General features: G+C 57.5%; 1 protein-coding gene across 2 annotated transcripts; it reads left to right on the plus strand.

Moving 5' to 3' along the window:
- The first annotated feature begins 1089 nt into the window (after positions 1-1089).
- On the plus strand, positions 1090-21171 carry TNS4 (tensin 4). Of its 2 annotated transcripts, none has more exons than XM_009461945.2 (13): positions 1090-2062; positions 8489-9117; positions 13167-13611; positions 13824-14254; positions 15117-15203; positions 15768-15887; positions 16174-16266; positions 16614-16691; positions 17134-17205; positions 18420-18588; positions 19103-19171; positions 19437-19463; positions 20034-21171. In XM_009461945.2, exons 2-13 carry the CDS (start codon positions 8610-8612, stop codon positions 20161-20163), a joined length of 2229 nt encoding a protein of 742 aa, XP_009460220.2. In that variant the 5' UTR covers positions 1090-2062; positions 8489-8609; the 3' UTR covers positions 20164-21171. The 2 variants fall into 2 exon arrangements, with proteins under 2 accessions (XP_009460220.2, XP_087626545.1); XM_087770419.1 differs by having other exon boundaries at positions 13827-14254.
- Positions 21172-21840: the final 669 nt, after the last annotated feature.

Consider the following 21840-nt stretch of genomic DNA (forward strand, 5'->3'; position numbering starts at 1 on the left):
CGCCAGCCCAGCACTGCAGTCACGTTTGATCTGATCACCACCTTCCTTCACGAGGCATGAACCAGCTGCGTGCTGGAGCCGGGGCCCTGGGATGGGGTGGTCCAGCGCCGGGTCGCTCTTGGATGTGCACACCCCCATGCCATTTTTCCAAAGGAGATGCTTAGCCCCAAACAACGCGTTTTAGCCTGCTGACAAAGGGCTGAGCTTACCAGGGTTGCAAACCCCATAGAACAACATCATCAAAGCTGGGTGTGCTCCGAGTGCAAGCTGCAAATGAGGGGACCAGAGCATAAAGGCACCTTTTTCTACTGCCAAAACCCATCCTTTCCCCCCGCAGCCCTGGTGCTTTGCCTTCCTACACCGTCTGGAGCTGCTGCAAACGGCGCAGTCCTCTGTAGCTGCCCAAGCATCCTGAGAGAGAGAAGATGCTCAGCACGAGGGACCTGACGCAGGTCGTGGATCCCCAACTGCCTGCTCCCTCCAGCTGGAGCCTTGCGCCGGCGGCGTGGGGGCAGTAACAGCCATAGTGGGTGTCCTCCAGGTTATCGATGCTCTCTGTCAAGTACCTCATCAACGGTGAATTTTACCAGCCAGGAAAAAGGAAAGCTGCCGGGAGATCGCTCCCCACCGTAATCTCGCAGCCGTTAGAGAAGGAAAGGGGCTGTGCTGGCAGTGTGAAACACTGTTTGCCCAGGGATGTAAGGAAAGGAAAAAATAACCGCTGATAATAAATAAAACGTTCGAAACATTGTAAAGTGAGATCAAGGAATTTAAAGGAAGGAAGTTTATATGGTGTATTTCCTGATAAAATCGGACATTTCAAAGCGTCCCTTAGTGGTGTGGCAATGTTGCGGTAAGCCAAAAGCATTTATGGGCAGCAGAATAAGCAGCTCCCTTAAAAAAGGGTATTTCAGATAGATATATGATTTTAAAGGTTGCTGCGTGGCTCTGTGCCCACTGAAACTGGAAGAAACCCTTGAGCCAAAATGTACAGCAATCCAAAAAGATGTTTGGGGATTATTTATTATCATCCATTCCCATTGCGGGAATGCTTAACGCACCGGTCAGGCCTGGCTGCTCTGCGCCAGACACTGTGCAAACACGAGTTAGAGACACGGTTACCTTTAAATATATTTTTTAATCTGCTCCCTGTAATACACCACTCAGAGAATTGCGCTGACGGTGTGGGCAGACCTGGGTCTTTATTTGAATCAGGCCAGAGTGTCTACAGCCGCCCTTTAGCCAGATGCAATTGGAGTTTCTTTTCCTTTGCGCTGAATTGCACCCATCTTATTAACACAGCACCTTCGCCGGCAGGCAGTGAAAAGGGCTGGGCTGCCACCCCTTAAACTGCTCCTCCCAGCAACCGGTCCCTTGGTGCCCGGGAGCAACAGATGCCTCTGGAGAGGAGCAGGGAGAAAGCGTGATTCCGGTGCTCCAGCCGGAGAGGAGAGTCTCGTGTGCTTTTTGTTCCCTCTCCATTTATTTTCACAGCCTACAGCCAACGTTTGGAGAGCGAGGCTGAAGCAGGGTCCCCGTCTGTTCTCCCTCTCCCTCCACGAGCTGCGAGGGGGCCCATGCCACGGCTGAGTGCTGCTTTTGGGCTCCTGCTGACCCGTGTGGCATCGCAGGGGCAGAGCACGGTCCTGGCCCTTGGCAGCTGCAGCACCAAATCCGCAGCTGCTCCAAGCAGAGATACCTTGCTCTGCACCAGCTGCAAGTCGTCCTCCTGAGTAGCTCCCTGCCTCCAGCCGCCCTGCGCCAGCCTGCTCTGGAGGCAGCCTGGTCTCTTGCCAGCTCGGCACTGCTCTGGGTTGTATCCCAGTGCCTGGGTCTTCCTTCTCACACCACACCTGGCCTGAGCAGGGCCCGCGCACGGAGGGGCGGTGAGCAAAGCTCAGCCCAGGTGGGAGGGACTGGGCTCCCATTAAATCCAAGGCTCCCAGAGGACTGAGTCCTTGCACAGACTCACCCTTGTGCTGATTTCATGAGCTCAAGGTGCTGTTGGAGGAGTTGCAGCAAGAGCGGCGCGCAGGAGAGGGGACGAGCAGCTGCAGCTCAGGTACCTGCCGAGTGCCACTTTCAAGGGCCATCTCTGCCTTTTCCATGTCTCCTTCAGGTCCTTTTTTCCCTTCGATCCGTGTTGATGTTATTTGCAGTTTGTATCAGTGCCTCTCTTCCATCACTTCTCTTTCTTCTGCTGCTGCTTTGCATTTCGCTGGTGATTATTCTCATGCCTAGAGAGAAATCTGCTGCAGAGATCTCAAATAAGCCGAGACGTGGTCGTTCCTGCCTGAACAACGCTGCCGGCTGGCAGGGAGACCCAGAGGTGTTTATCCGGGGTGGGGAAGGCTGCTGGGTGTTCTGTGAGAAACGGCATGGGATTATTTGCTCAGGCTAAGGTTTTGGACTTTTCTCAGTAGTCTACGGGGTTTATTTTATTAGCAATTACCTTTCTTATTCACCCAGGGTTTGAAGGCTGTTTAAGCTTTCCGGTGATGTTTGTTGACTGTGCATCTGTACAAGCGGTGCGAGATGCTTCGTTCCCTCTGCCTGAAGCGAATTCAGCCTGTAGAAATGAGGCGGCGATCGCGTCTCTGCGCGTGTGCACCCTGCTTTTCAGTGGGAGGCTGCGGTGTGGTGAAGTGTTGAGAGTTCAAGGCAATAAAAATGCCACGTGGTCGCAACAGGCGTGACTAGCTGGAGGCAGTGGTTTGGCTCGGGAGGAAAAATCAGCTAGCTGTGCGTTAGTCAAGGTTATTTGGTATTGCTGAACTTTCTTGAGCCGCTCACGGTCAGCAAGGTCAAAGCATTGTGAATCGGGTCAGTATCAAGAGATCCGTGCTTGTGTGAGAGGAGGGCAGAGCATCAGGATGATTGCGTGGAAGCTGTGTGACCAGGAGCGCTGCAGATACCCTGCCTGTGTAGGCAGAGGTATTGGCAGGAAGATGGAGGTCTGAGGAGGGGAGGAAGAGCATCTCGTCCCACCTCGTGCTGTGCCAAAAGAAGAGCATGGAGCACGGTCTGCTGCTTCACAAGGTTTCAAGCCCTGGGATGCAGTGCTGTACACTCAAGAGAGCACGTGTGGGGGAGTGCAGACGTACAGCGTCCCTCTGAAATGCTTAAAGGTCTGCAGAGCCTTCTGGGCAGCCGCTCCCAGCCTCTCCCTTCCTTTGGCACCTCCGAAATGCAGAGAAACAGCCTCTCTTATGCTGCAGCTTCCATCGTAGTAATGCTGCCTAATGCAGTCCCCCAAGGGGACGGAGGTGAGATGTGACCGTGGTCTCCAAAGGGAAAAATCCAGGCTGGTGCTCCGAGGAGCCTGTTAGTGTGTCTAGAAAATCTGACATTCCTGTAACTCATCTCAAACATTCCTAGGATTAGCTAATTTTGTGTATTTTTGGACAGACACCCTGTTCTAAAGATGCTCTCCTTGCTGCCCCCTCCCTGAGCTTCCCGTGTCCACTGCTCACCCTGCAAAGAGCTGGAGGGAAAACCCTGCCGGCTGCGCGGGGACCTCTCCTGGGAATGGGGGACCAGGCTCTGCTGCTCGTCTCGTACCCAGAGAAGCTCTTGCCAAAGGGGAAAGAGCCATCCTGGGAGAGAAAAAGGGAGCACGGCAGTGGGAGGGGGAGTTATTGGAGTAGCAATTTCAACATTACTAATAACCCTCCTCATCCAAAACCCTGGAGACCCTTTCAGAAATCTGAAATGTTGCTAAACAAGGAATGCATTCGGGCTGTTTGCAGGGGGGTTGCTGGGGGAGGATGGCTTCTGCCGCTGGATGCCGACGGGTTGCGTTGGAGTGCTTCTCGCTGCCCCAGCAAAAAGCCCTGCTTTGTCGGTGGTCGCACAGATGCTGCCCCGTCACGGGGCTCCGGGGGTTGATCAAATACCGAGAGTTCGCGATGCTGTCTGGGATTTCATAAAGGCTTCTTTTTGCTGCTGAACTTTCTAATTATTCTTGAGCAAGGAGGGATGCGGCTTTGTCGGCCCTTCTCCCCTGGACGCCAGGAGGGCTGCGCCTCCTCAGGCACCGGCTGCCTCCTGCTCCAGGTGCCGGACCCCCCTGTAGCCAGAGGCACATTAATATTTGCTATGTGATACCACTGTGCTCTCTGCTCTGCGGGCAAAACACAGCATAACCATGGCAACTTTTTTCCTCAACCTCATCAGCACACCCTGCTAATCTAGGCAAGTCACCGCGCAGCACTCGCAGTGATTAAGCTGGGTGTAATGAGCTCTGTAATTCCTGGGTGTCCCAGCAGTTCCTCCTGCTCGCTCCCGTGAGGGGATGGGCAACAGCTTTGTCATCGGGAGGCTCCCAGGGCTCATGTTGCAAGGAAAAACAACCCAGACTTGGCAGCTGGCTTTGCTGTTTTGGGGTCTCTGCGCAGACAGGGAACAATGCTGTGTCCCGGCTCGTATGTCTTGGCTCCAAATACCCGCGCCGGGACACCCAGGGCTCTGCGTGCGCAGCTGCCAGGCGAAGCCGAGAGGCAGCGTTTTTGGCATTGCTGTTACCTTGCCTGATCTGCCGAAGCCTGGGGGAGAGCCAGCACGGCCGCGGGCAGAGGTGGAGCCGGGGGTCCGCAGCGAGCCCGCTGTGCTGCGGCAGACGAAGCTGGGACAGAGCCTGGCACAGAGGGACTTTGCTCCATGCAGGATCCATGGGGCTCGGTCCACGTGGCCGTCACAGCCTGGCTGGGCCACGCTGTGCCTGGGTTGGGAAGGGCACCAATGCAGGCAGTTATCTAGCAGCCGGGGTGTGTCTGGCACGGCCCTGGCCCAAGGGCACCCTGCTTTTCCCGCCGCCGCCCAGGAGGCACCCTGCAGCCCTCCAGACCCAGCACCCTGCCTCCTGCCTCAGCCCTCCACAGCCCCACCTGGGTGCTCCCGCTCCGCTCCCAGCCCCGACACCCCCAGCCCAGCTCCTTTTCATCTCAAGGGGCTGCTTGCCAAGCTGGGCTGGAGGTGGAGGGGAGGACTGGGGTTACTGGGCTGAACTACAGCTCCTGCCTCACCGAGCCGGGTCTCTTGGTGCGACAGGCAGCTGCCTCGCTGTAGTGTGTCCATCTGCATCCAAAATCTGTGACTTGTCCCCTTCGTCTTAGGGGGAATTCCGTTCCACAGTCTGTTTCCAGAAGCAGAAACTGTGCTTTCCAGTCTAGATGTGTTTGTGGCCAGTTTATTTCCATTTCTTCTCGCGCTAGCTTTGTCTTAGCTTAAACAACAGTGCTCCTTCCCCCAGTGTTTCTGTACAGCCAGTAAATCCTCCCAGCCTCGGTTAAGCTAGCCAGCCAAGCCCTGTAAGGCATGACCGCAGCGCCTGGGTTGCCTCTGCCAGGGCTGCGATGCTGCTGTTGCAGAGCTTGCTCCGCTGCTGCCGCCAGAGCGAAGGGCATCGCACCTCATGGCACGGCAGAGATGTGTCGTCGGCTTCACTGTGCGATACGGGCTCCCCGCCTGCGCTCGTGGTCCTTGCGCTCCAGCCCAGCCCCTCGTCCCTGCCCGGGGGCACAGCTGGACGCTGCCCAGCCTGCACCGGGGCTGTGCGCGAGGGCACTGCGGTTTCTGATTGCTCTTGGAAAGTCCTGATGTCTGTGGGCAGCGTTTGTCCTTCTCGTGGCTGCACCATGCTGGTGGCTACCAGCCACCTCGTGATTAACCTCCTTCGCCCCAGCCCTTCTCCTCCTTTGCTCCTCCAAGCAGAAGAGCCTGCAGCTGAGGCTCGAAATTCTTCTGAGGAGCCTGGGAGACCTCTCACTTAACCCAGCAAAGGGAAAGGAGGAGAAATGAGGTTTGGAGGCTAATTCTGGCAGCATCAGGCACAAGAACGATCAAAGACTCAGGGCAGGAGTACAAGAGAGGAGGGAAGCTGTTGCGTGCATGCTCCTGGAACCCCCTGACAGTCCTGGTTCATGCATACTGCACGTTATTTCTGTACCTACTTAAATTAAAACCAGCCTTGTCTTGCGGACGCTGACTGGAGCCAGGCAGTTCTTCTCCCCAGGGAAGAATCGAATTTTCAATCCATCTAGCTTGTGTTTTTGACCTGGAATGACTCTTCTTTTTATATTTAACAAACGCTCCCTCCAAGCCTTGTACCGTGCTGCACTTCTCACGGCGGTGCTTGCGGCGTCACGGCACATACGTGCTCCACGGCAGGAAACCAGAAGTGGGCAGACCGCTTACCTGTGATCCGACTGACCGCACGGCAGAGCCGCGCTGTGACCGGATCAGAGGCGAGCTCTGCGGGCAGCGCCCAGGCACGGCCAGCCCGGCTGGCCGGTGGGAAAGGGGAGCTCGGGTCCCAGCCCGCTTCTGCATCCTCTGCGCCTTGGGGTTTGGGTCCAGAAATGCCGAGGAAGAGCAACGCGTGGGTGCTGGCCGTGGCACGGCTGGCTGCGAAGGCACCGCGGGCTCGCAGGAGGGACCCCGCCACGTGCAGCCTGTGCATCTCGCCCGCCTGCCCCCCGAGCCTGGGGAGCAGCTGCCCTGAGCTCCCGCTTTTCCCACCCATCTCCTATAGATCCCTTCTCAGCCGGCCCTCCGTAGGGATAACCTGCTCCGGACACTGTCTGTCTCCCACCGGAGCTGGGACAGACCTGCCTTGCAGAGCACAGCCCCGAATGCCTGGAGGGGCCTTTCCCGTCGGCACTATTAACCAGTTAGTTACAGTTCAGAGATGCCACGTGCCCGTCTCCCTTGCAAGTAAAGGCACGACGGCTGCCTCCCAGAGGTGCGTTCCTTTCTGCAGCACAGGCCTTGGTGCAGGGCACGTCCTTGCTCCTGAGCCTTTCTTACGGACCAGCCTGCCAGTCCTGTAAATAAAATCTGGCAGAGGCTCAGGAGGCACAGTGGGGTCTGGGCTGGGAGGAAGCTAAATGGGTTTGAAGTATATACTCACTTCTGCAGTCCTTAAAAACCTCTCCTAGCTCTTTTGAGAGCATGGACTGATGTGACTCATGATCCGTAGCCGTGCCGAGTGCCATACGCTGTGAGCAGCTGCAGACAGCAGCAATTTTCCTTCTAATTCCTAATCTTCATGAGCCTGTGCTATTCTGGGTGTCCCTTTCTCTGGCAAGAGGAGAGGCTTCTTCAGGGTTATGTAATTCGTCGAGGGCGAAGCCGGCCTGTTTTGAGCCACCTCCGTAGCAGCTCTCAACGCTCAGCATGGCAATTAGTCACCGCTTACCAGACATGACGTACCGCGCCAGCCCAGCACTCCTGCCCTCGCCCACCGGGGCTTAGGGACCGGCTGCCCAGGAGCAACGTGTCTCTTAATCCTGTGACTCCATAGTTAATCAATCCGAGACAGGCGAGTAAATAAGACAGTCATTCAAGGCTGATGCAGGAAAGGACAAATGTTTTAATAAGCGTAGCCCGCTGTTTGTATGTATTACGCACCAGACCCACACAGAGCCCTGGGCTGTAGGATTAACTCCTGTCAGTGCGCCTTTGGCTCCGACTCTCGGGACGTCCCGTGGTCTCCACCGGTGCTGCCCGGGGAGGTCGGGCATGTTCCCGTGCAGTGCAGGCATGGGGAACGTGCTTGGCTTTTATGTCCCCAAGCACTGAGACACTGAGTTTTGGCTGCCACAGAGGGTATGGAGGGGACAGGCTCATTTTCCTCCTCCTGAGACAAACGAGTGAGGTTCCCCCGGTGCGTTTGGTGGCAGCGAGTTTTGCCAAGTGGCAGCTCCCACCGTGCCGGCGTGCAGAGGGGCGCGAGGGAGAGCAGCAGCGGGGGGACCCCGCTTGGTCCTGGTGTGGTTGGGCGACTTCCCCACCACCAAATGGTCTCCTGCGACCTGTTGCCCAGAACCCCCCAGGGAACCCCATCTTCTGCCCTGGTGTTTTTTTAATGGCAAATTCAAAAATACTTCCACCTAAAGTGAAGCCAGAGACTATTCAAAATTTAATAGCAGTCAGATTCCTAGAGCAGCGCCTCGACTGAGAAAGCAGCCACATCCACAGGCTTCCAGGGCTCAGCTCGCGTTGTACCAGCAAAATAAACCCTCAGATTAAATGTACACCCACTCGCAGGACGTGGCTCTGGCAGGCTGCTCCGTCTCGCTGGCCCGCGGCAAGCCTGCGCCGTGTGGCTCCGGGCTCGCCGTCTGCCACTGCCTCTCTGGATGGCTTCCGAGGGTCAGGATCCCACGCAAAAGTTGTTAGACTGATACTTCGTTTCATTCTTAACCAAAAAAATCAGCACTGTGCAAATAAAGCAGAATGTAGTTTTTAGGCCTTTGAATCCTGAAAAGCTGTTGCAAATTAATCCTCCTTGCGCTTGCCCAAACGCACTGTGGCACCGGGAGCAGGGGCTGGAGGCGGGTGGAAAAGCAATACAGGATGACTTGTTTTCCTAGGAACTGAATTCCAGCTTTGCATTCCAAATCCCCATTTTTATAGACTTTTCCGCTGAAGTCTGCTCCTGCCCTGGGCATGCCTGTGTAACCGCTCCTCTCTCTGCATTCCTTAGATTCTTCTTCTGCTTGGGACGCTGGATTGAAGAAGGGGTCTGAGGTCGCTGGTGGAGAAAGAGAGGCGAGGAGGAGGAGGTTTCCCTTGGACTCTGAGGCATCAAATCAGAAGATCGAACCATGTCACAGGTCATACAAAACCACGTGTTGCGTGTTGGACAGACCGTGTGTGTTTCCTCACAGGAGGAAAGCGAGAGCTTGCACCCGGCGGGGTACCCGGGCTGCTCCGGGCTGCCGATGAAGTACGCCTACTACTCCACGGAGGGCTGGGCTGACCCGTCTGCGGTGGCGCACGCCAACGCGTGCCTGCTTCCCCGCGGAGGGCTGTACGGAGCCCACCCTGTGTTTGAGCACGTGGCTGCTCACCCCCAGGGGAAGAGGCAGCAGGATACCTCCTTGGAGAGACCCGCTGCCCCGTATCAGCCAGAGGAGGAGGACACTGGCACGGATCCTGAGGCTCACCTGGTGTCTCCTACCTTGGACATATCGATAGAGAGCCTCAACCAGATGATCCTAGAAATCGATCCGACCTTTCAGCCGCTCATGTGCAAGCCGGTGAAGGATGCGGTCCAACCTGCTTCTCAGGGTGACGCTGCTGCCACCAAGAAACAAGATCCGGAGGCAATAGGTGAGGCAAAAGGTGCTGGTCGTGCGGTGGAGCCAGGGCAGCTCAGACCTAGGGAAAACCATTTGCAAGAGGCAGAGCGAAAGTCCGGGGCAGAGAGGCTGGCCACACAGCGGCCCCAGCCCCCTGCCGTGGGCAGGACGAGTCCCTGTGCTCCTGTCAAGGGCTGGAAACAGGCATCGGTGACATCCCTCACCATCCCAGTGGGATGAGCGTGGGATACTGTGCTGACATCAGGGCTTCGTGTAAAGGAGCAGGAGAACAGCTCGTGTATCCCGGCTCCCTGCCTAACTCGCGTGCTTAGGTGGCCCCGGTCTGACCGCTTTTGAAATGTCTCATGTCCAGCTAGCTCAACAGGATCCAAAAGAAAACAGGGAGAACAGCCTTAATTCAACCTGATGTTTGTTTCCCTGTGTTTGGAGAAAACACTTCTCATTAGAAAGGAGAACACGCGTAACCCAAGTTGTTACCATCAATGACTAGGGACAGGCACTGGCCTCCGGACGCGATGCCTGGGGCAGGCTTATCCTTGCAGCAGAGCCCCAGTTCTACCAAAGGGCAGCGGAGCCTTTCCCAGGGTCGTACTTGACCTGTGGAAGCACAAGGGTTTGGAGCCAGATTTCCAAAGCCTTGGGCTAAGGTACTGATCGTTACACAACCATCCCATTTAAATGTTCCCAATCATTTTGCCAGGGAATTTTTTTTTTTTCCAGGGCTTGCGCACTCCTCCAGCGCCATACCTGGCACACGCGAGGCAGAACATCAGCAGCACATACCAGCCCCCTCGTTCTGCTCTCATGCCTGGGTGCCTTACGTGAACCCTTTTGGAACACTTCTCTGTCATCCCTGCAATCCAAAGCTGTGCTGTGTGTGCTGCCTCTGGTCCAAGCACTCTTGCCTGTGGCTCTTTTGCAGCGTGTTAGCTGCTCAGCACACCGTGCACAGGGTAATGCAAGCAAACAGCGTGTTGCACGCTGCTGCAAGGGTTCTGGTGTGCTGGAGGACAGACCTGTGATATGTTTAGGTGCCTAAAGATAGTCTCACTGCTTCTGAAAAGCCCTACTGCCTATCCGTGTCTTTAGACACGGAAATACCTTGAAAATCTGTCCCGAGGCCTCTTTCCAGAGTAAGGTCAAATGAGAGGATGTTAAAGGCATGAAAAAAATTCTGTTCTCCCTGAGCCCTCGTGCAAACGGCTGCAAAACGGAGGAGGACGAGGTGCGTGTCTGCAAGCGCGCTGAACCGCAGCCCTGGCAGTTGTGAGGGTCCCAGTGCTCCAAAGGGGAAGCAGCTAAGCGGGAGTCGGGGAGCGCAGGGGCTGGAGCGGTGCGACCACGCGGCGGGGCTTGGGCGATCCTGGAGCAGACAGGATCCCTGCTTCCCGCTGGGATGGCAGAGGGTGGCCGTGCAGATAAAGTATCGTGGCAAAGTGCAAGTTCAGCTCTTGGCTCCTCGGAGGAGTGTTGGGAGGCATTCAGGCATCACTTGAGGGCTGGAGTCCCAGGCAGCTCAGCAGGTAGCGTGCTAGCGGTTTTGAAAATCTGGCTCCAAGTGTGGAACTGAACATCTGGAAATCTGGCCCTGAGTTCAGTGGGAAAAGCCTCACTTCAGCTTTCATTTTCTTTTAACAGCTCTTATTTTTTATGCAAACTTCCTACTGCCGCATAGCATCCCTGGTCACCCACCTCCTGCTGCAGCCGTGCGGCCCGTGCGTGCACCGCTGCTCCCAGCTCACGCCAGCTGGCCCCGTGAAACGCTCCCGTCGGGCTCCTGCCTCCCTGCCCTCCCCGGCCCTGCGGGGCAGGGCTGCGCAGGGCCCCCGTGCGCTTTCCGAGAGATCTCCGCACCCCTCCTTTCTGCCTAGGGCGTATGTTCCCTGCAAGCGCGGCCGGTTGATGTGTGGGCAGGCAGGAGACTGATGGTGCCCAGAGCCCACGAGAGCGGCTTGTTCTTGTCTAGTGGAAACCTCGAGGGGGGCTTTTAACCTAACAGATGCTGTAGCGATAGGGGACACATTTGTGACAGTCACTGTCTCCCTCTGGTACTTGCTTGTTCCTGGAGGAGAGGAGAGCGTCGCAGCTTGCGTGACAGCTGGGCTCCCTGTTTGCGGCACTTTTGCCACTCCTTGATGCTGAAAAACTTGCCAAGGTCTTGAGCAAATATTTGAGGTTTAACCACACCTGATAAGAAGGAGCAAAGGCAGAAACGCAGGAGGCGAAGGGCCTCGTTAGCCCAGGGTGCAGACGCTTTTCAGTTATTTCTTTAAAAGACAATTTAAAACCTCATTTCTTTTCCCCTTTTGAGGGAGACGTTGACAAAAAGCATCCAGCCAGGAGCTTGCTGTAAGGGTTTGCACGCTGATACCAGAACCACGTGGCCGCGGAGCCTTTCCCAGGACGGGCTTTGGAGGAGCTGCCAGTGGCAGCAAGGGTGTGGAGGGGGAAGGCTGCGGTTCTGGCTCCCTCCCCGTGCCTGGTCCAGCTGCATCCCCACTGGGGACCAGCCCTTCTGGCTTACCCGGCGCCTCCTTGGCGGCTCTCCGCTGGCCCTGCCGATCCTGTCCCGCGCTGGGATTGGCATAGAGAAGGGGCTCAGAGAGTAACTTTTGTACAGACTTGTGCTTTTCCTGCTCATCAAGCTTTATGCCCCAGAGGTCTGGTTGTTCCTTGCAGTAAACAGGGTCTGCAGTGCTTGGCAGGCTGGAGTCAGCTGCTCTGCCCCGGCCAGCCGCCCTCACCGGCCGCTCTCAGGGCAGGAACGGGGCACGTAACATCGACTGCCGGGGAGCTCAGGGCTGTTAAGAGCAGATTTTCATTGCTGCAGCAAAAAGGTCTTTCTCTCTCCAAGAAAAACCTTTAAGAAGGGGAACTTGCCTAAACTCCATGGCAGGGCAAGAACCAGGAGCTGAAAACAAAGCTGGGCACGTTCAGACTAGCAAGGAGGCGCGCGATTCTAGCAGTGGAGGTGATTAACCGCTGGAACAGCTTCCCTGGGGAGGTGATGAATTCGCCATCGCTGCAAGCCCTTAAATCAAGTCTGAGTGTCTCTTGCTAAAAGGCACCTTCTAGCTCAGCCAGAAATTATGGCCTGGTTCAAGGAACCCAGTGACTGAGGTGCATCGGGCACCGGGAGCCAGGCATCCCCGTGCCCTGGCTGTGAGGCTTCACTGAAGGTCTAGGAGCAAGTGATGCTCCGGCAGATGTGTTACCTTATAAATAATGGCAAGCAAAGGGGCTAGGAGATGCCCTGCGGCCCCGAGGATGAATGGAAGAGCAGGAAGAAACACACAGCAGGGCATGGGCACAGAAACTGCCTTGGAAATTATTTCTCTAGAGATTTGTGCAGGACGGGAGGAGGGAAGGGAGAGCAGCTGGCCCCTGTCCTGGGCTGCGCGCTTGCTGCTGCCACGCCGGGTGCCATAGCTGACACCTAGAGCCTCGTAGCTGCCCTCGTCCTGCGCGGCTTCCCTCTGCCTCCCGCTTTGCAGCCACGGCGCGGATGGTGCGGGTGTCCGGCAGTGCCTGGGGGCCGGGTGACGTACCCCGTGCTCCTCCGCCCAGCCGGCTCAGAGGGTGTGCGGGGCCGCGCTGCCGTGGGCACCCTCCGAGCCTGATGCCATCCCTGGGGGGAGCAGCCAGATGTTTTTCTCTTGAGTCAGATACAAACAGGGTGGCTGCTGGAGGAAACACCCGCCTCTCGCTGCAGGTCTTGGCAAGCCCTGGCTGTGCAATGCTGGGGAGGGGGGTCTGTGCAGTCAGACGTGACCGCCTGTAACCCCTCTTGCCTGAGAGCCCATCGCCCTTTGGTGGGTCACCGTGACTTGGCGTCCGTGAAGAAATCAGCCCTCATAGGGTCTTAACGAAGGCCAGCATTAGGCCATGGAGGTCTCCCTGCAGAGCCCGGGGGTCCTCCCCTGGGCCCAGCAGCCCTGCAGGGCATGCAAATTGGAGCCAAAATTAATAGCAAGAAGAGCAGAAACGTGGGTCCCCCACAGAGCTAATGAACCTGACTCAAACACTGCTTCGGTAACGACCTCCTCTTTCCTCCTCCAGACATTAAATACATAGAGATGACGCCAGGCAGAGCCACGTGTCCCGAGCTGCTGCAGGGCTCCCCCAGCCCTTCGGGCACGCTGTTCTCGCAGTCCCCCCAGGGCAACGGCTTCCTGCCCCAGCCAGGGGGACTCAGAGGCAACTACAGCACCAGTGGCAGCGTGGTTTTCTCGAGCCCACCCGGACCCACGAGCCCCCGGTCGGCCACCCCAAGCAGCGCTGCCTCCCCGACCTCCAGCAAAGCATCCAAGTGCATCGCTGTCCCCCGGCAGTGCACGGCCGGCCAGACGGACAGCATCTCTTATGGCCCCAGGGTTCTTGGCACCTCCCTGGGCTTTGACAATTTGCTGAAGCCCCTGCAGGTGGTGAGGGCCCAGCAGAGGAGCAGCTGGGTCTCCCTGCTCTCCACGAGCCCCGGCTCGGACACCAGTTACGTCCTTGGAAGGTAAATGCCTCCTTGTGTCCCAGTCTCGGGCTGGTGATGGGGATGGAAGGGGCACGGGGCGGTTCCTCCAAGTCCTGTTGTCCAAGACCTCCTTCCTCAGGCTGGCAGTCAATGCCCGGCAGTGCTGGTGCAGTCTCCAGGGTGGGCTGTGCATCCCATCCTGGCTAAACAACCCCCCTGATCTCCTTCTGCTCTCTGTCTCCCTCTTGCAGCAGCACCCACTCGCTCCACAACGACGACGTAGACGCTCACCCCGCTGCCTGCCGCTCCGCTGACTGCCCGTCCCCTGCCAGCTCCCTGGGCAGCCCCTGCCCACCTTCCCCGAGCATCAGATCTCACTCTGGAGAAGCTTTTGGCCTGAGTCCCCACCAGCCCGGGGCAGCCTGCTCCACCACAGCCGATACCTCCCCGTCCCAGAAGGGACAGGCCAGCAGCTGCCCCCCCTCCATCCTCAACTCCGCAGCCGACATCCCGGTGCTGCTGGTGAACGGGTGCCTGGAACAAGGAGATGCATCGTCCAGGCTGGCCACAGTCCCCCCAGCATCCGTCAAGCAGAGCCCCGCTCCCAGCTGCAGCCCGGCCTCGAGGCTCGGTGGCCTGAACAACGCGGTGTCGGCACCCGTGCTCTCCTGTGTCTCGGACAGTAAGTCACCTCCCCGCCACAGGGCAGGCCTGGGGGAAAGGACCCGTAGAGCCCAACAGCTGCCAGGAAAGGGGGAGCAAACGCCGGTTTCTACCCTGGTTTGTCTGTGACATGAGGGACAGGAGGTCCTTGCTGGAGCTAGAGATCTGTGCTGTATCTCCACAGGGTTGCAGGGCGCTGCGGTGGTCTCCAGCTCTTTGCTGATGACCCTGCATTAGCCATGGTGTTTTGCCCACCAGGGTCCTGGGGCATGTGCTCAGCAGGCAGAAATGCTCTGGTCCCCTCAAGGAGATGCAGGTACACGTATTTATAGCACCTGCGAATGAGAACCATAATTCTGTCATTTCGTACTTGTTTGTGGGCCCAGAGCGGGTGGGGAGGAGGGGTTAGGGCTCCAGTTTGCTCCGGAGGACATCTAAAGATACCAGAGTTTATAAGGTCCCTCATTCCAGGGTAAACAATGGGGCCGTTGTTCTCTGGAGGAGACTAGCAGAGGCGGCTCTCGGGGCGGAGAGTTTTAATTGGGATTCTTATGGGAATAGCAGGAGGGCTTTCAGGTCAGATCCTCAGCTGGTGTAAATCCCTATGGTCCAGTGGACTTGTGCAGGGTTGGGCAGACTGGCGCTGCTGGGGATCCCCCGTGCTGCCTTTCTGCGCTCCATCGCAGCCTGCCAAGAGAGAGAATTACGTGGAGAATGAATTATGCTGAGGAGTAGGGAGGAAGCTCTGATCAAAAAACACTTCAACTCTGGCCAGCCTGAAAGAGAAATATCTCTGCTAGGGCTCTGTCCTGCTCAGCGATGGCTGCTGGGAAGGCCTTTCGGGTCCCGCGCTGGCCTTGACGCCATAAGGTCTCTTGCAGGTCCCCTCAGGGCTGGGCAGCCGACCATGAAGTTTGTGATGGACACATCGAAATACTGGTTCAAGCCGAGCATAACCAGGGACCAGGGTAAGGCAAGAAGTGTCTCTGCTGGGATAGCCCCATCTCAGACTCGCTCCCGGTGGCTCCGCAGGACTGCTGCCTGTTCCCCAGGCTGGAGTTGGCCTCCCCGCAGCACCTCAGTCCAGCTCTTGCCCATGCTGAGGTCCTGTGGGGACTTGGTGGTGGCAATTCAAAGTATACTGGGGTTTGCTGGGCATGGAGAGACCCCCTCACAGGTGTAGGGGAAGGCTCAGAAGCATGGGCTGTGCCATGGCCCCCCTGTCCTCCCGCTCAGGTCTGGAAAAGCTTCTCCTGCCTCTGACTGTGCTGCTACTCAGCATGGCCCGGGCAGGGGCTGCTCCGTCCTGGGGACCACAGGGACCACGGGACCGAGCCGGGGCCCCTCAGTCTGCCGGGGCACTGCAGTCGGTACCCACACGAGGGACGTGCGCATCCTCAGCAAACGCTCCTGATGATTTCTCACTGCTGGCAAGGAGCAACTCCCCGCGAGAGCATCGGCCAGCCGCGAAATGCAACGCGGGGAGGTTCCACCTGTTTTGCTTGGCTGAGCCTCCGCCTGTGCTTTGACAGCAATCCAGCTGCTGAAGGACAAGGAGCCAGGCACGTTCGTTGTGCGGGACAGCACGTCGTACCGGGGGTCTTTCGGACTGGCAATGAAGGTTCCCGTCTCTCCATCCGGCAGCCAGACAGGTACAGGGACTCACTCAGAAAGGTGGGGTTTGCTCCAGGGATTTAACTGAAACCAGTCAAACTAAAGCAAGCTGAGAAGCCACAAGACTCTGGTTGTGCGAGTGACGCCGGCAGCGGGGTCTGTGCGTGCCCATCCCCGTGCACGGGGGGCTGGCACCGCGCTCGCCACGCAGAGCAGGAGCTCCAGTGGATGCCCTGGGATGGGCCCTGGGGCAGGCAGGGGAGGGCAGGGGCGAAACAGCGGCGGTTGTGCCGGTGCTGATGCTGTCTTTGATCCCCCTTGCAGGCGATGAGAGCAGTGACCTCATCCGGCATTTCCTCATCGAGTCGTCCGCCAAAGGGGTGCACCTGAAAGGAGCCAGCGAGGAACTGTATTTCGGTAAGGACGGTGCCATCACCCGCAGCCCTGGCAGCCCCAGGAGCTGTTTCCAGAAGCCCCTTGAAGCACTGGCCAGGCCCTGCAGTGAGTGTGTTGGCATGGGGGCCCTCCAGCCCCTGGCTCCTGCCCGCACTGCTCTGCCGGTGAGACTGTGGTAGCAGTCTCCAAACCAAGAACATGGGGTGGGGGTGGAAAACCCACTTTTGTCACTGTGAGGCCCCAAATAGTCCAGCTTACCCCTCCTTCCCTCCTTCTGAGGTCCCTGGGACACTGTCGAGGGGCCAGAGGCGCGTGGGTGGGAGGTTTCAGGCACCAGGGCCCCCCCGACTCACGGTTCTGCGTTGCAGGGAGCCTCTCTGCCTTCGTGTACCAGCACGCCATCACCCCGCTGGCACTGCCCTGCAAGCTGAGCATCCCCACCCGAGGTAGGTGCTGGGGGCAGGAGAGATGCTCTGAGCGGTCCCTCCTGCCCGTCTGGGGAGACGGGCACGGTCCTGCAGCGGGAGGGGGCCGAACCGCCCCGGTGCCCCTGCAACAGGGCCGATTGCCCTGGCTGCAGGTGGAGCAGGGACCTACAAGAGCTGGCTCGAGTAGGAGATGGTGGTGACTCGCTTCTGCTGGGGATGGAGGGTGGTCAGCAAAGCAGCAGGGAGCCGGGGACCACTGAGGGTGGGCGAGGTCAGAGATGAATGGAGCCAGGAGGGGGAGATGGAGGACAATTAAATTAATGACTGCTCTGAACCCCTGCAATTTAAGCGGTCCTGGGCCTTTGGGCCTCTTGTGAGAGAAGGAATTTCACCCAATGCAGTGGTGACCCGGAGCAGCCTGACCCGTGGACATCAGTGCTCCTGCTTGTCGTTTGTGCAGATCTTGCTGCTGGAGGAGATAGCCCTGACTGCGCTCCGGAATCCGCCCTGTCCCTGCTGAAGAACACTGCTGGTGAGGAAAGGAGCGGGCTGCTGGCACCAGGGGACAGTCGAGTTTCCAGCAGCGAGAGCTCTGGGCATGCACCCATGCTTTGGGCTTTAGTCCTTACATATCAACCACAGGGCTCTATTTTCTTATGTCATTCATTCTGGCACCATTCACAGCAGAAGCTGAGCGGCCAGCGCCAGCTTTGGACCTGTGCAGAAGAGCAGGTCACCCCAGTGCATCTGTGGGTGCCAGTGCAATGTCCCCCCCCGGCTTTGTCACCAGGTTGGAGACACCTGCGGGTTTTCTTCACATCCTCAGATCATGGGCCTGCAAGAGAACCTGGTATTTTTAAAGAAAGGAGACTTTTTGTCCTCATGATAGCAAAGTAAAGTTTGAAAAGACAGTTCTTGAGGTCCCAAGGCTGATGAAAAACCCAGAGTTCCCACAATTTTAAATAGCCCCTGATTTTTAAGCCTCTCTCCTCATTGGCCTCAACCAGGGTATTGAACTGATGGGCACTGAACGTGCGGAGTTTCTGGGCGAGGGTTGGGGCAGTCGGGCGCCGGTTAAATTGCTGAGGGACCTTATGGGAGACGCGTGGAAACTGCACAGCAGGACGGGGAAGGGCCTGTGCTGCTCTTCTGCAGCCGGGTGCCCCCAGCCTGGCTGCCGCGGCGGCTGGGCTCCAGGTGAGAGCCGAGAGCGATGGACAGGGGACCGCGCAGATGGGTCACGGCGCAGTCATGGGAGCCAGGAACCGCTTTGTTTTGCTGGAAATTCTGAAACACAAGTTGGCAAGCTGAAAAGTTTAGTTTGACCCAGAGCAGCCCTTTAAACAGCTCAATCAGCCTGAAATGTCATGTTTTAGGTTGGCCTTCAGCCGTTAGCTGGCTTGGGATATTTCTGCTTTTCATTAAAGGAAATATGTAATAAACAGAAAAAAAATCCAAATCTGACATTTAGAAACCGGAAATTAAATACTTTGACTTTTAAAACAATTAGTGCAAAGAATTAAAATAAACCAAAATAAAATTGTGACGAATTTCTGAGTCACCAAATCTTTGATTTTCATCAGAACAAATCTGACCCACGTACACGTGTCCGGTTCCGCAGGATGACGCCTGGGACCCGGCCCTGGACCCGGCACCGCTGTGCTCGGCGCTGCACGTGCTCAGCGCAACAAGACGCCGGCGTCCTGCTGGCCCCGTGCTGAGCCGGGCTCTGTGCTGTCCTTGCAGTGTGCAACGTCTTGTACCTCAACTCGGTGAACATGGAGACGCTGGCGGGAGCCCCGGCCATCCAGAAAGCCGTCTCCTCCACCTTCGAGCTGGAGACGCTGCCCACACCCACCCTCGTGCACTTCCGAGTGACGGAGCAGGGCGTCACGCTGACGGACATCCAGAGGAAGTAAGAGCCGCCTGGGGAGGGCCAGGACGGGGCTGCGGGGCTGCTGCCGCAGCCAAGGGCTCACCGGTGGCGAGCTGCAGGGGAGAGCTAAATGGTCATGGAAACGCAGCTCACCCGTGACTGCACAGCTCTCTTCTTGCCTCTCAGCCTGCCAACGGGCTCATCTGCAGCACGTCAAGAAAAACTGGCCTGTAGGACGAATCCGTGTTGCAACCCAGGGACGGACTTGATCCCTTCTGTTTACAGCACAGGGGTGTTGTTGCTTTACGTGAAGCTAGTGGCAACATCTCAAGAGTGGGAGGCAGGAGCCGGCTGAACCCAAGAGCTGCCTGCGCTTTGCCAGCTCAGCAGCTGGTCCTGGGGAGCGGGACCCCCACCCCCCCGCCCCCCATGCCCCCTGTCCCCAGCAGCCACAACAGTTTCAGAAGGGCCTGAATTTGCAAATGCCTGTTTCTCCCCCCAGCTCTGTCTGGGGACTTTCCTCCTCTAACGCCACACTCTCCTCCCCCGACAGGGTGTTTTTCAGGCGACACTACCCCTTGGCTGCCATCAGGTTTTGCGGGATGGATCCTGAGAACAGAAAGTGAGTAACTGGCCGCTCTGCGGGCTGAGGGCGTCCGTGCCGGTCGGAGCCGCCTCGCGGTGCTCGCTTCCCCGTGGTTCCCAGCGCGGCTCCGCTGCTCCCGTCTCTGTACCGCTTAAAATCCCAAATCCCAACCGCTGGCTGTGCAGCCCCTGCCCTGGGCTTAACGCGCTGGGTTTAGCCGAGTATAAACCTTGACTTTGCAGCTGATGGAATGAGTTAAATATCACTCTTCTAAGCAAATCCAATTCTGTTCTTCCCTCAGGTGGCAAAAGTACTGCAAGTCCTCGAGGTAAGACCTGCGCAGGGTCCTCCCGCGGCCGAAGCGTGCCGGTGGGAAGCTGGGGGGGAGATGCTGCTTGGGCCCAGCCTCGCCACTCCAGCGGGTGCATTGCAAAGCTTCGCAGAGCAGCAAAGAATCAAAGCTTGAAAATGAAGAGAGGAGGCGATAAAAGTTAACGTGGTGGCACAATGAGACGTGGGACAGATGGGCGAAGCTTTGTGGGGAGTTTTGCTCTGTAGGGTTTGATGAGAGGCTTGGCTAAGCCCAATTCTCCGCATCCCCTCATGTAGAAAGACCCCGTCCAAATCCGTCAGCCCTCCCAGTGCCTCGCTTGCTCCGGGCTCAGGAAGTGAGTTTAGATCTGGCTCTACCTTGCATTCAAGAAACTTTTCACAGCTGGGGAAGCCTTGCCAGAAACACTTCTCCCGGCTGTTTTGCTTCCAAGTAAACGTGATTGGGGAGCAGGCCAAGGTGGAATTGCTGGAACTGGGATTTTGCTTTGTGGCTGGGGCTAGTTTAAGCGTATTCCTTTGGATTCCTGGATGCAAACTACCTAAAGCTCTCTCTCCTTTTTCAAAGGATCTTTGGGTTTGTGGCCAAAAGCCAGGCAGATTCGGAGAACCTCTGTCACCTCTTTGCAGAGTACGACACTGTGCAGCCAGCATCTCTTGTCATCGACCTTCTATGCAAGCTCCTGCTGGGCTCGTAGAGGACAGAAACCCCCGGACAGCTCAGGGCCGGCAGCTGCCTGCGCGCTGCCCAGCTCCTACTGCTCACCTTTTCCTGCTTCTGGGTTGCATTTTGGCAACAGCTCATATTTATATTTTTTTGTTACATATCGTCATATCAAGAGTCTCTGTTAAAGATTTTATGCTCTGGTGGGATGAGATGTTCCTCCGAGACCCTCCACGGGGCATCATATGGCAGCGCTCGCCGCGGTGGCCTCCACGGGGCATCATATGGCAGCGCTCGCCGCGGTGGCCAGCACGGGATGGCTGCCCGCTGGGAGCTGTGCCGGGCTGGGAGCGGAGCTGCGGGCCGGGAGCTGTGCTCACCGTGGGGAACCGCACTCCCTCACCTGGCGTGCACCGTTCACTTTTCTCTGGAGGACTGAAATACCCCAGCTGAGATTTCTCCCGGCAGCGGGGGACGCCTGCGCTCGGGGCGTCCGAGCTGAGGCGCGTTTGGCGGAGCTGAGCTCCCACCTTCGGGGACTCGGCCCTAACGCCCCCAGCGCCGCGGGAGGCGAGCCCTGGTGCAGGCAGGGGGGACCCACCTCCCTGACCACAGCCCAGCATCGGGAGGCAGTTCTGCAAATCAAAGCGTACAAAATCACTAGGCCCCGCTGAAAAATCCTCCTTCCCTCAGAGAGCGAGGAGCAGTGAAAGGCAGCGTGTTTTTGCCTGGTGCTGGTAAATCCTCCCGCCCTTTTTTGCAAAGCGGGGTTACAGGCTAGCTCAACCTCCAGGCATCGCGGCAATCTGAGAAATAAATGTTGACATTTTCATGACAGTAAAACACTGGGTTTTTGGAAATGACTTGCATGAATTTGGGCCAGGTCCTCAGATGACGTAAATTGGCGCAGCCTCATGGAAATCAGTGCTGCCATGATTTACACCAGCTGAAGATTCAGCTCTTGCTGTAATCTCGGAGTGGAGCAGAGCAGCTCTGAGTCCACCATACAGCTCGCTTACCTGCTGCCTCCTTATTATTTTAATTTTGGACCCTGTGCTAACAAACCCTGCTTAGGGGTATTTTCAATAAAGCAGTGGATCATTTATCTCGCCACAAACACTGCAGAGATGTTAGCAACTGAAATACGTTACTCTGCTCTCTTAAACTGCCAAGCGTATGCATGCGTTGAACGTAAAGAAAAAGTCGCTCTCCTCCAGCCAGGCTGTGAAACGGCGTCCAGCTGCAACAGCTCTTTGGCAACGATAAAAGCAGATATTGGAGTGCCTGTGCGGGGCGGGGGGAGCACCCGGCTCCAGGACACGGCTTTGTCCTCCCCGCTGTCTGCCCTGAGCTCTGTGCAGCTGAAACCCAGCACCCAGCCTGGGGCCGGGCTGTGGCCCCGTGGGCTCTGCACGCCTCTGCCGTCCCCATCGAGCTGCAAAGCATCAGCTTCAAGACCCAGGGGAACACGGAGCCCCAGGGTGCGGCTCCTCGCTGCAAGAAGGACATCGGGGTGCTGGAGCATGGCCAGAGCAGGGCAGCGAGGCTGGGGCAGGGGCTGGAGCACAAGGCTGGGGAGGAGCGGCTGGGGGAGCTGGGGGGGCTCAGCCTGGAGAAGAGGAGGCTGAGGGGAGCCTTCATCGCTCTCTGCAACGGCCTGAAAGGAGGCTGGAGCTGGGGGGGGTCGGACTCTTCTCCCCAGGAACAAGCG

The sequence above is a fragment of the Nipponia nippon genome, unplaced genomic scaffold (assembly GCF_047370975.1).
Source record: "Nipponia nippon isolate SJK-2023a ecotype South Korea unplaced genomic scaffold, ASM4737097v1 scaffold_32, whole genome shotgun sequence".
NCBI classification, from domain to species: Eukaryota; Metazoa; Chordata; class Aves; order Pelecaniformes; family Threskiornithidae; genus Nipponia; species Nipponia nippon.

Coding starts and splice junctions, on each gene's coding strand:
- TNS4 (XM_009461945.2), top strand. CDS start 8,610: ATGTCACAGGTCATACAAAACCACGTGTTGCGTGTTGGACAGACCGTG. Junction 16,267..16,613: donor CAGCGAGGAACTGTATTTCG/GTAAGGACGGTG, acceptor TCTGCGTTGCAG/GGAGCCTCTCTGCCTTCGTG. Junction 16,692..17,133: donor GCTGAGCATCCCCACCCGAG/GTAGGTGCTGGG, acceptor TCGTTTGTGCAG/ATCTTGCTGCTGGAGGAGAT.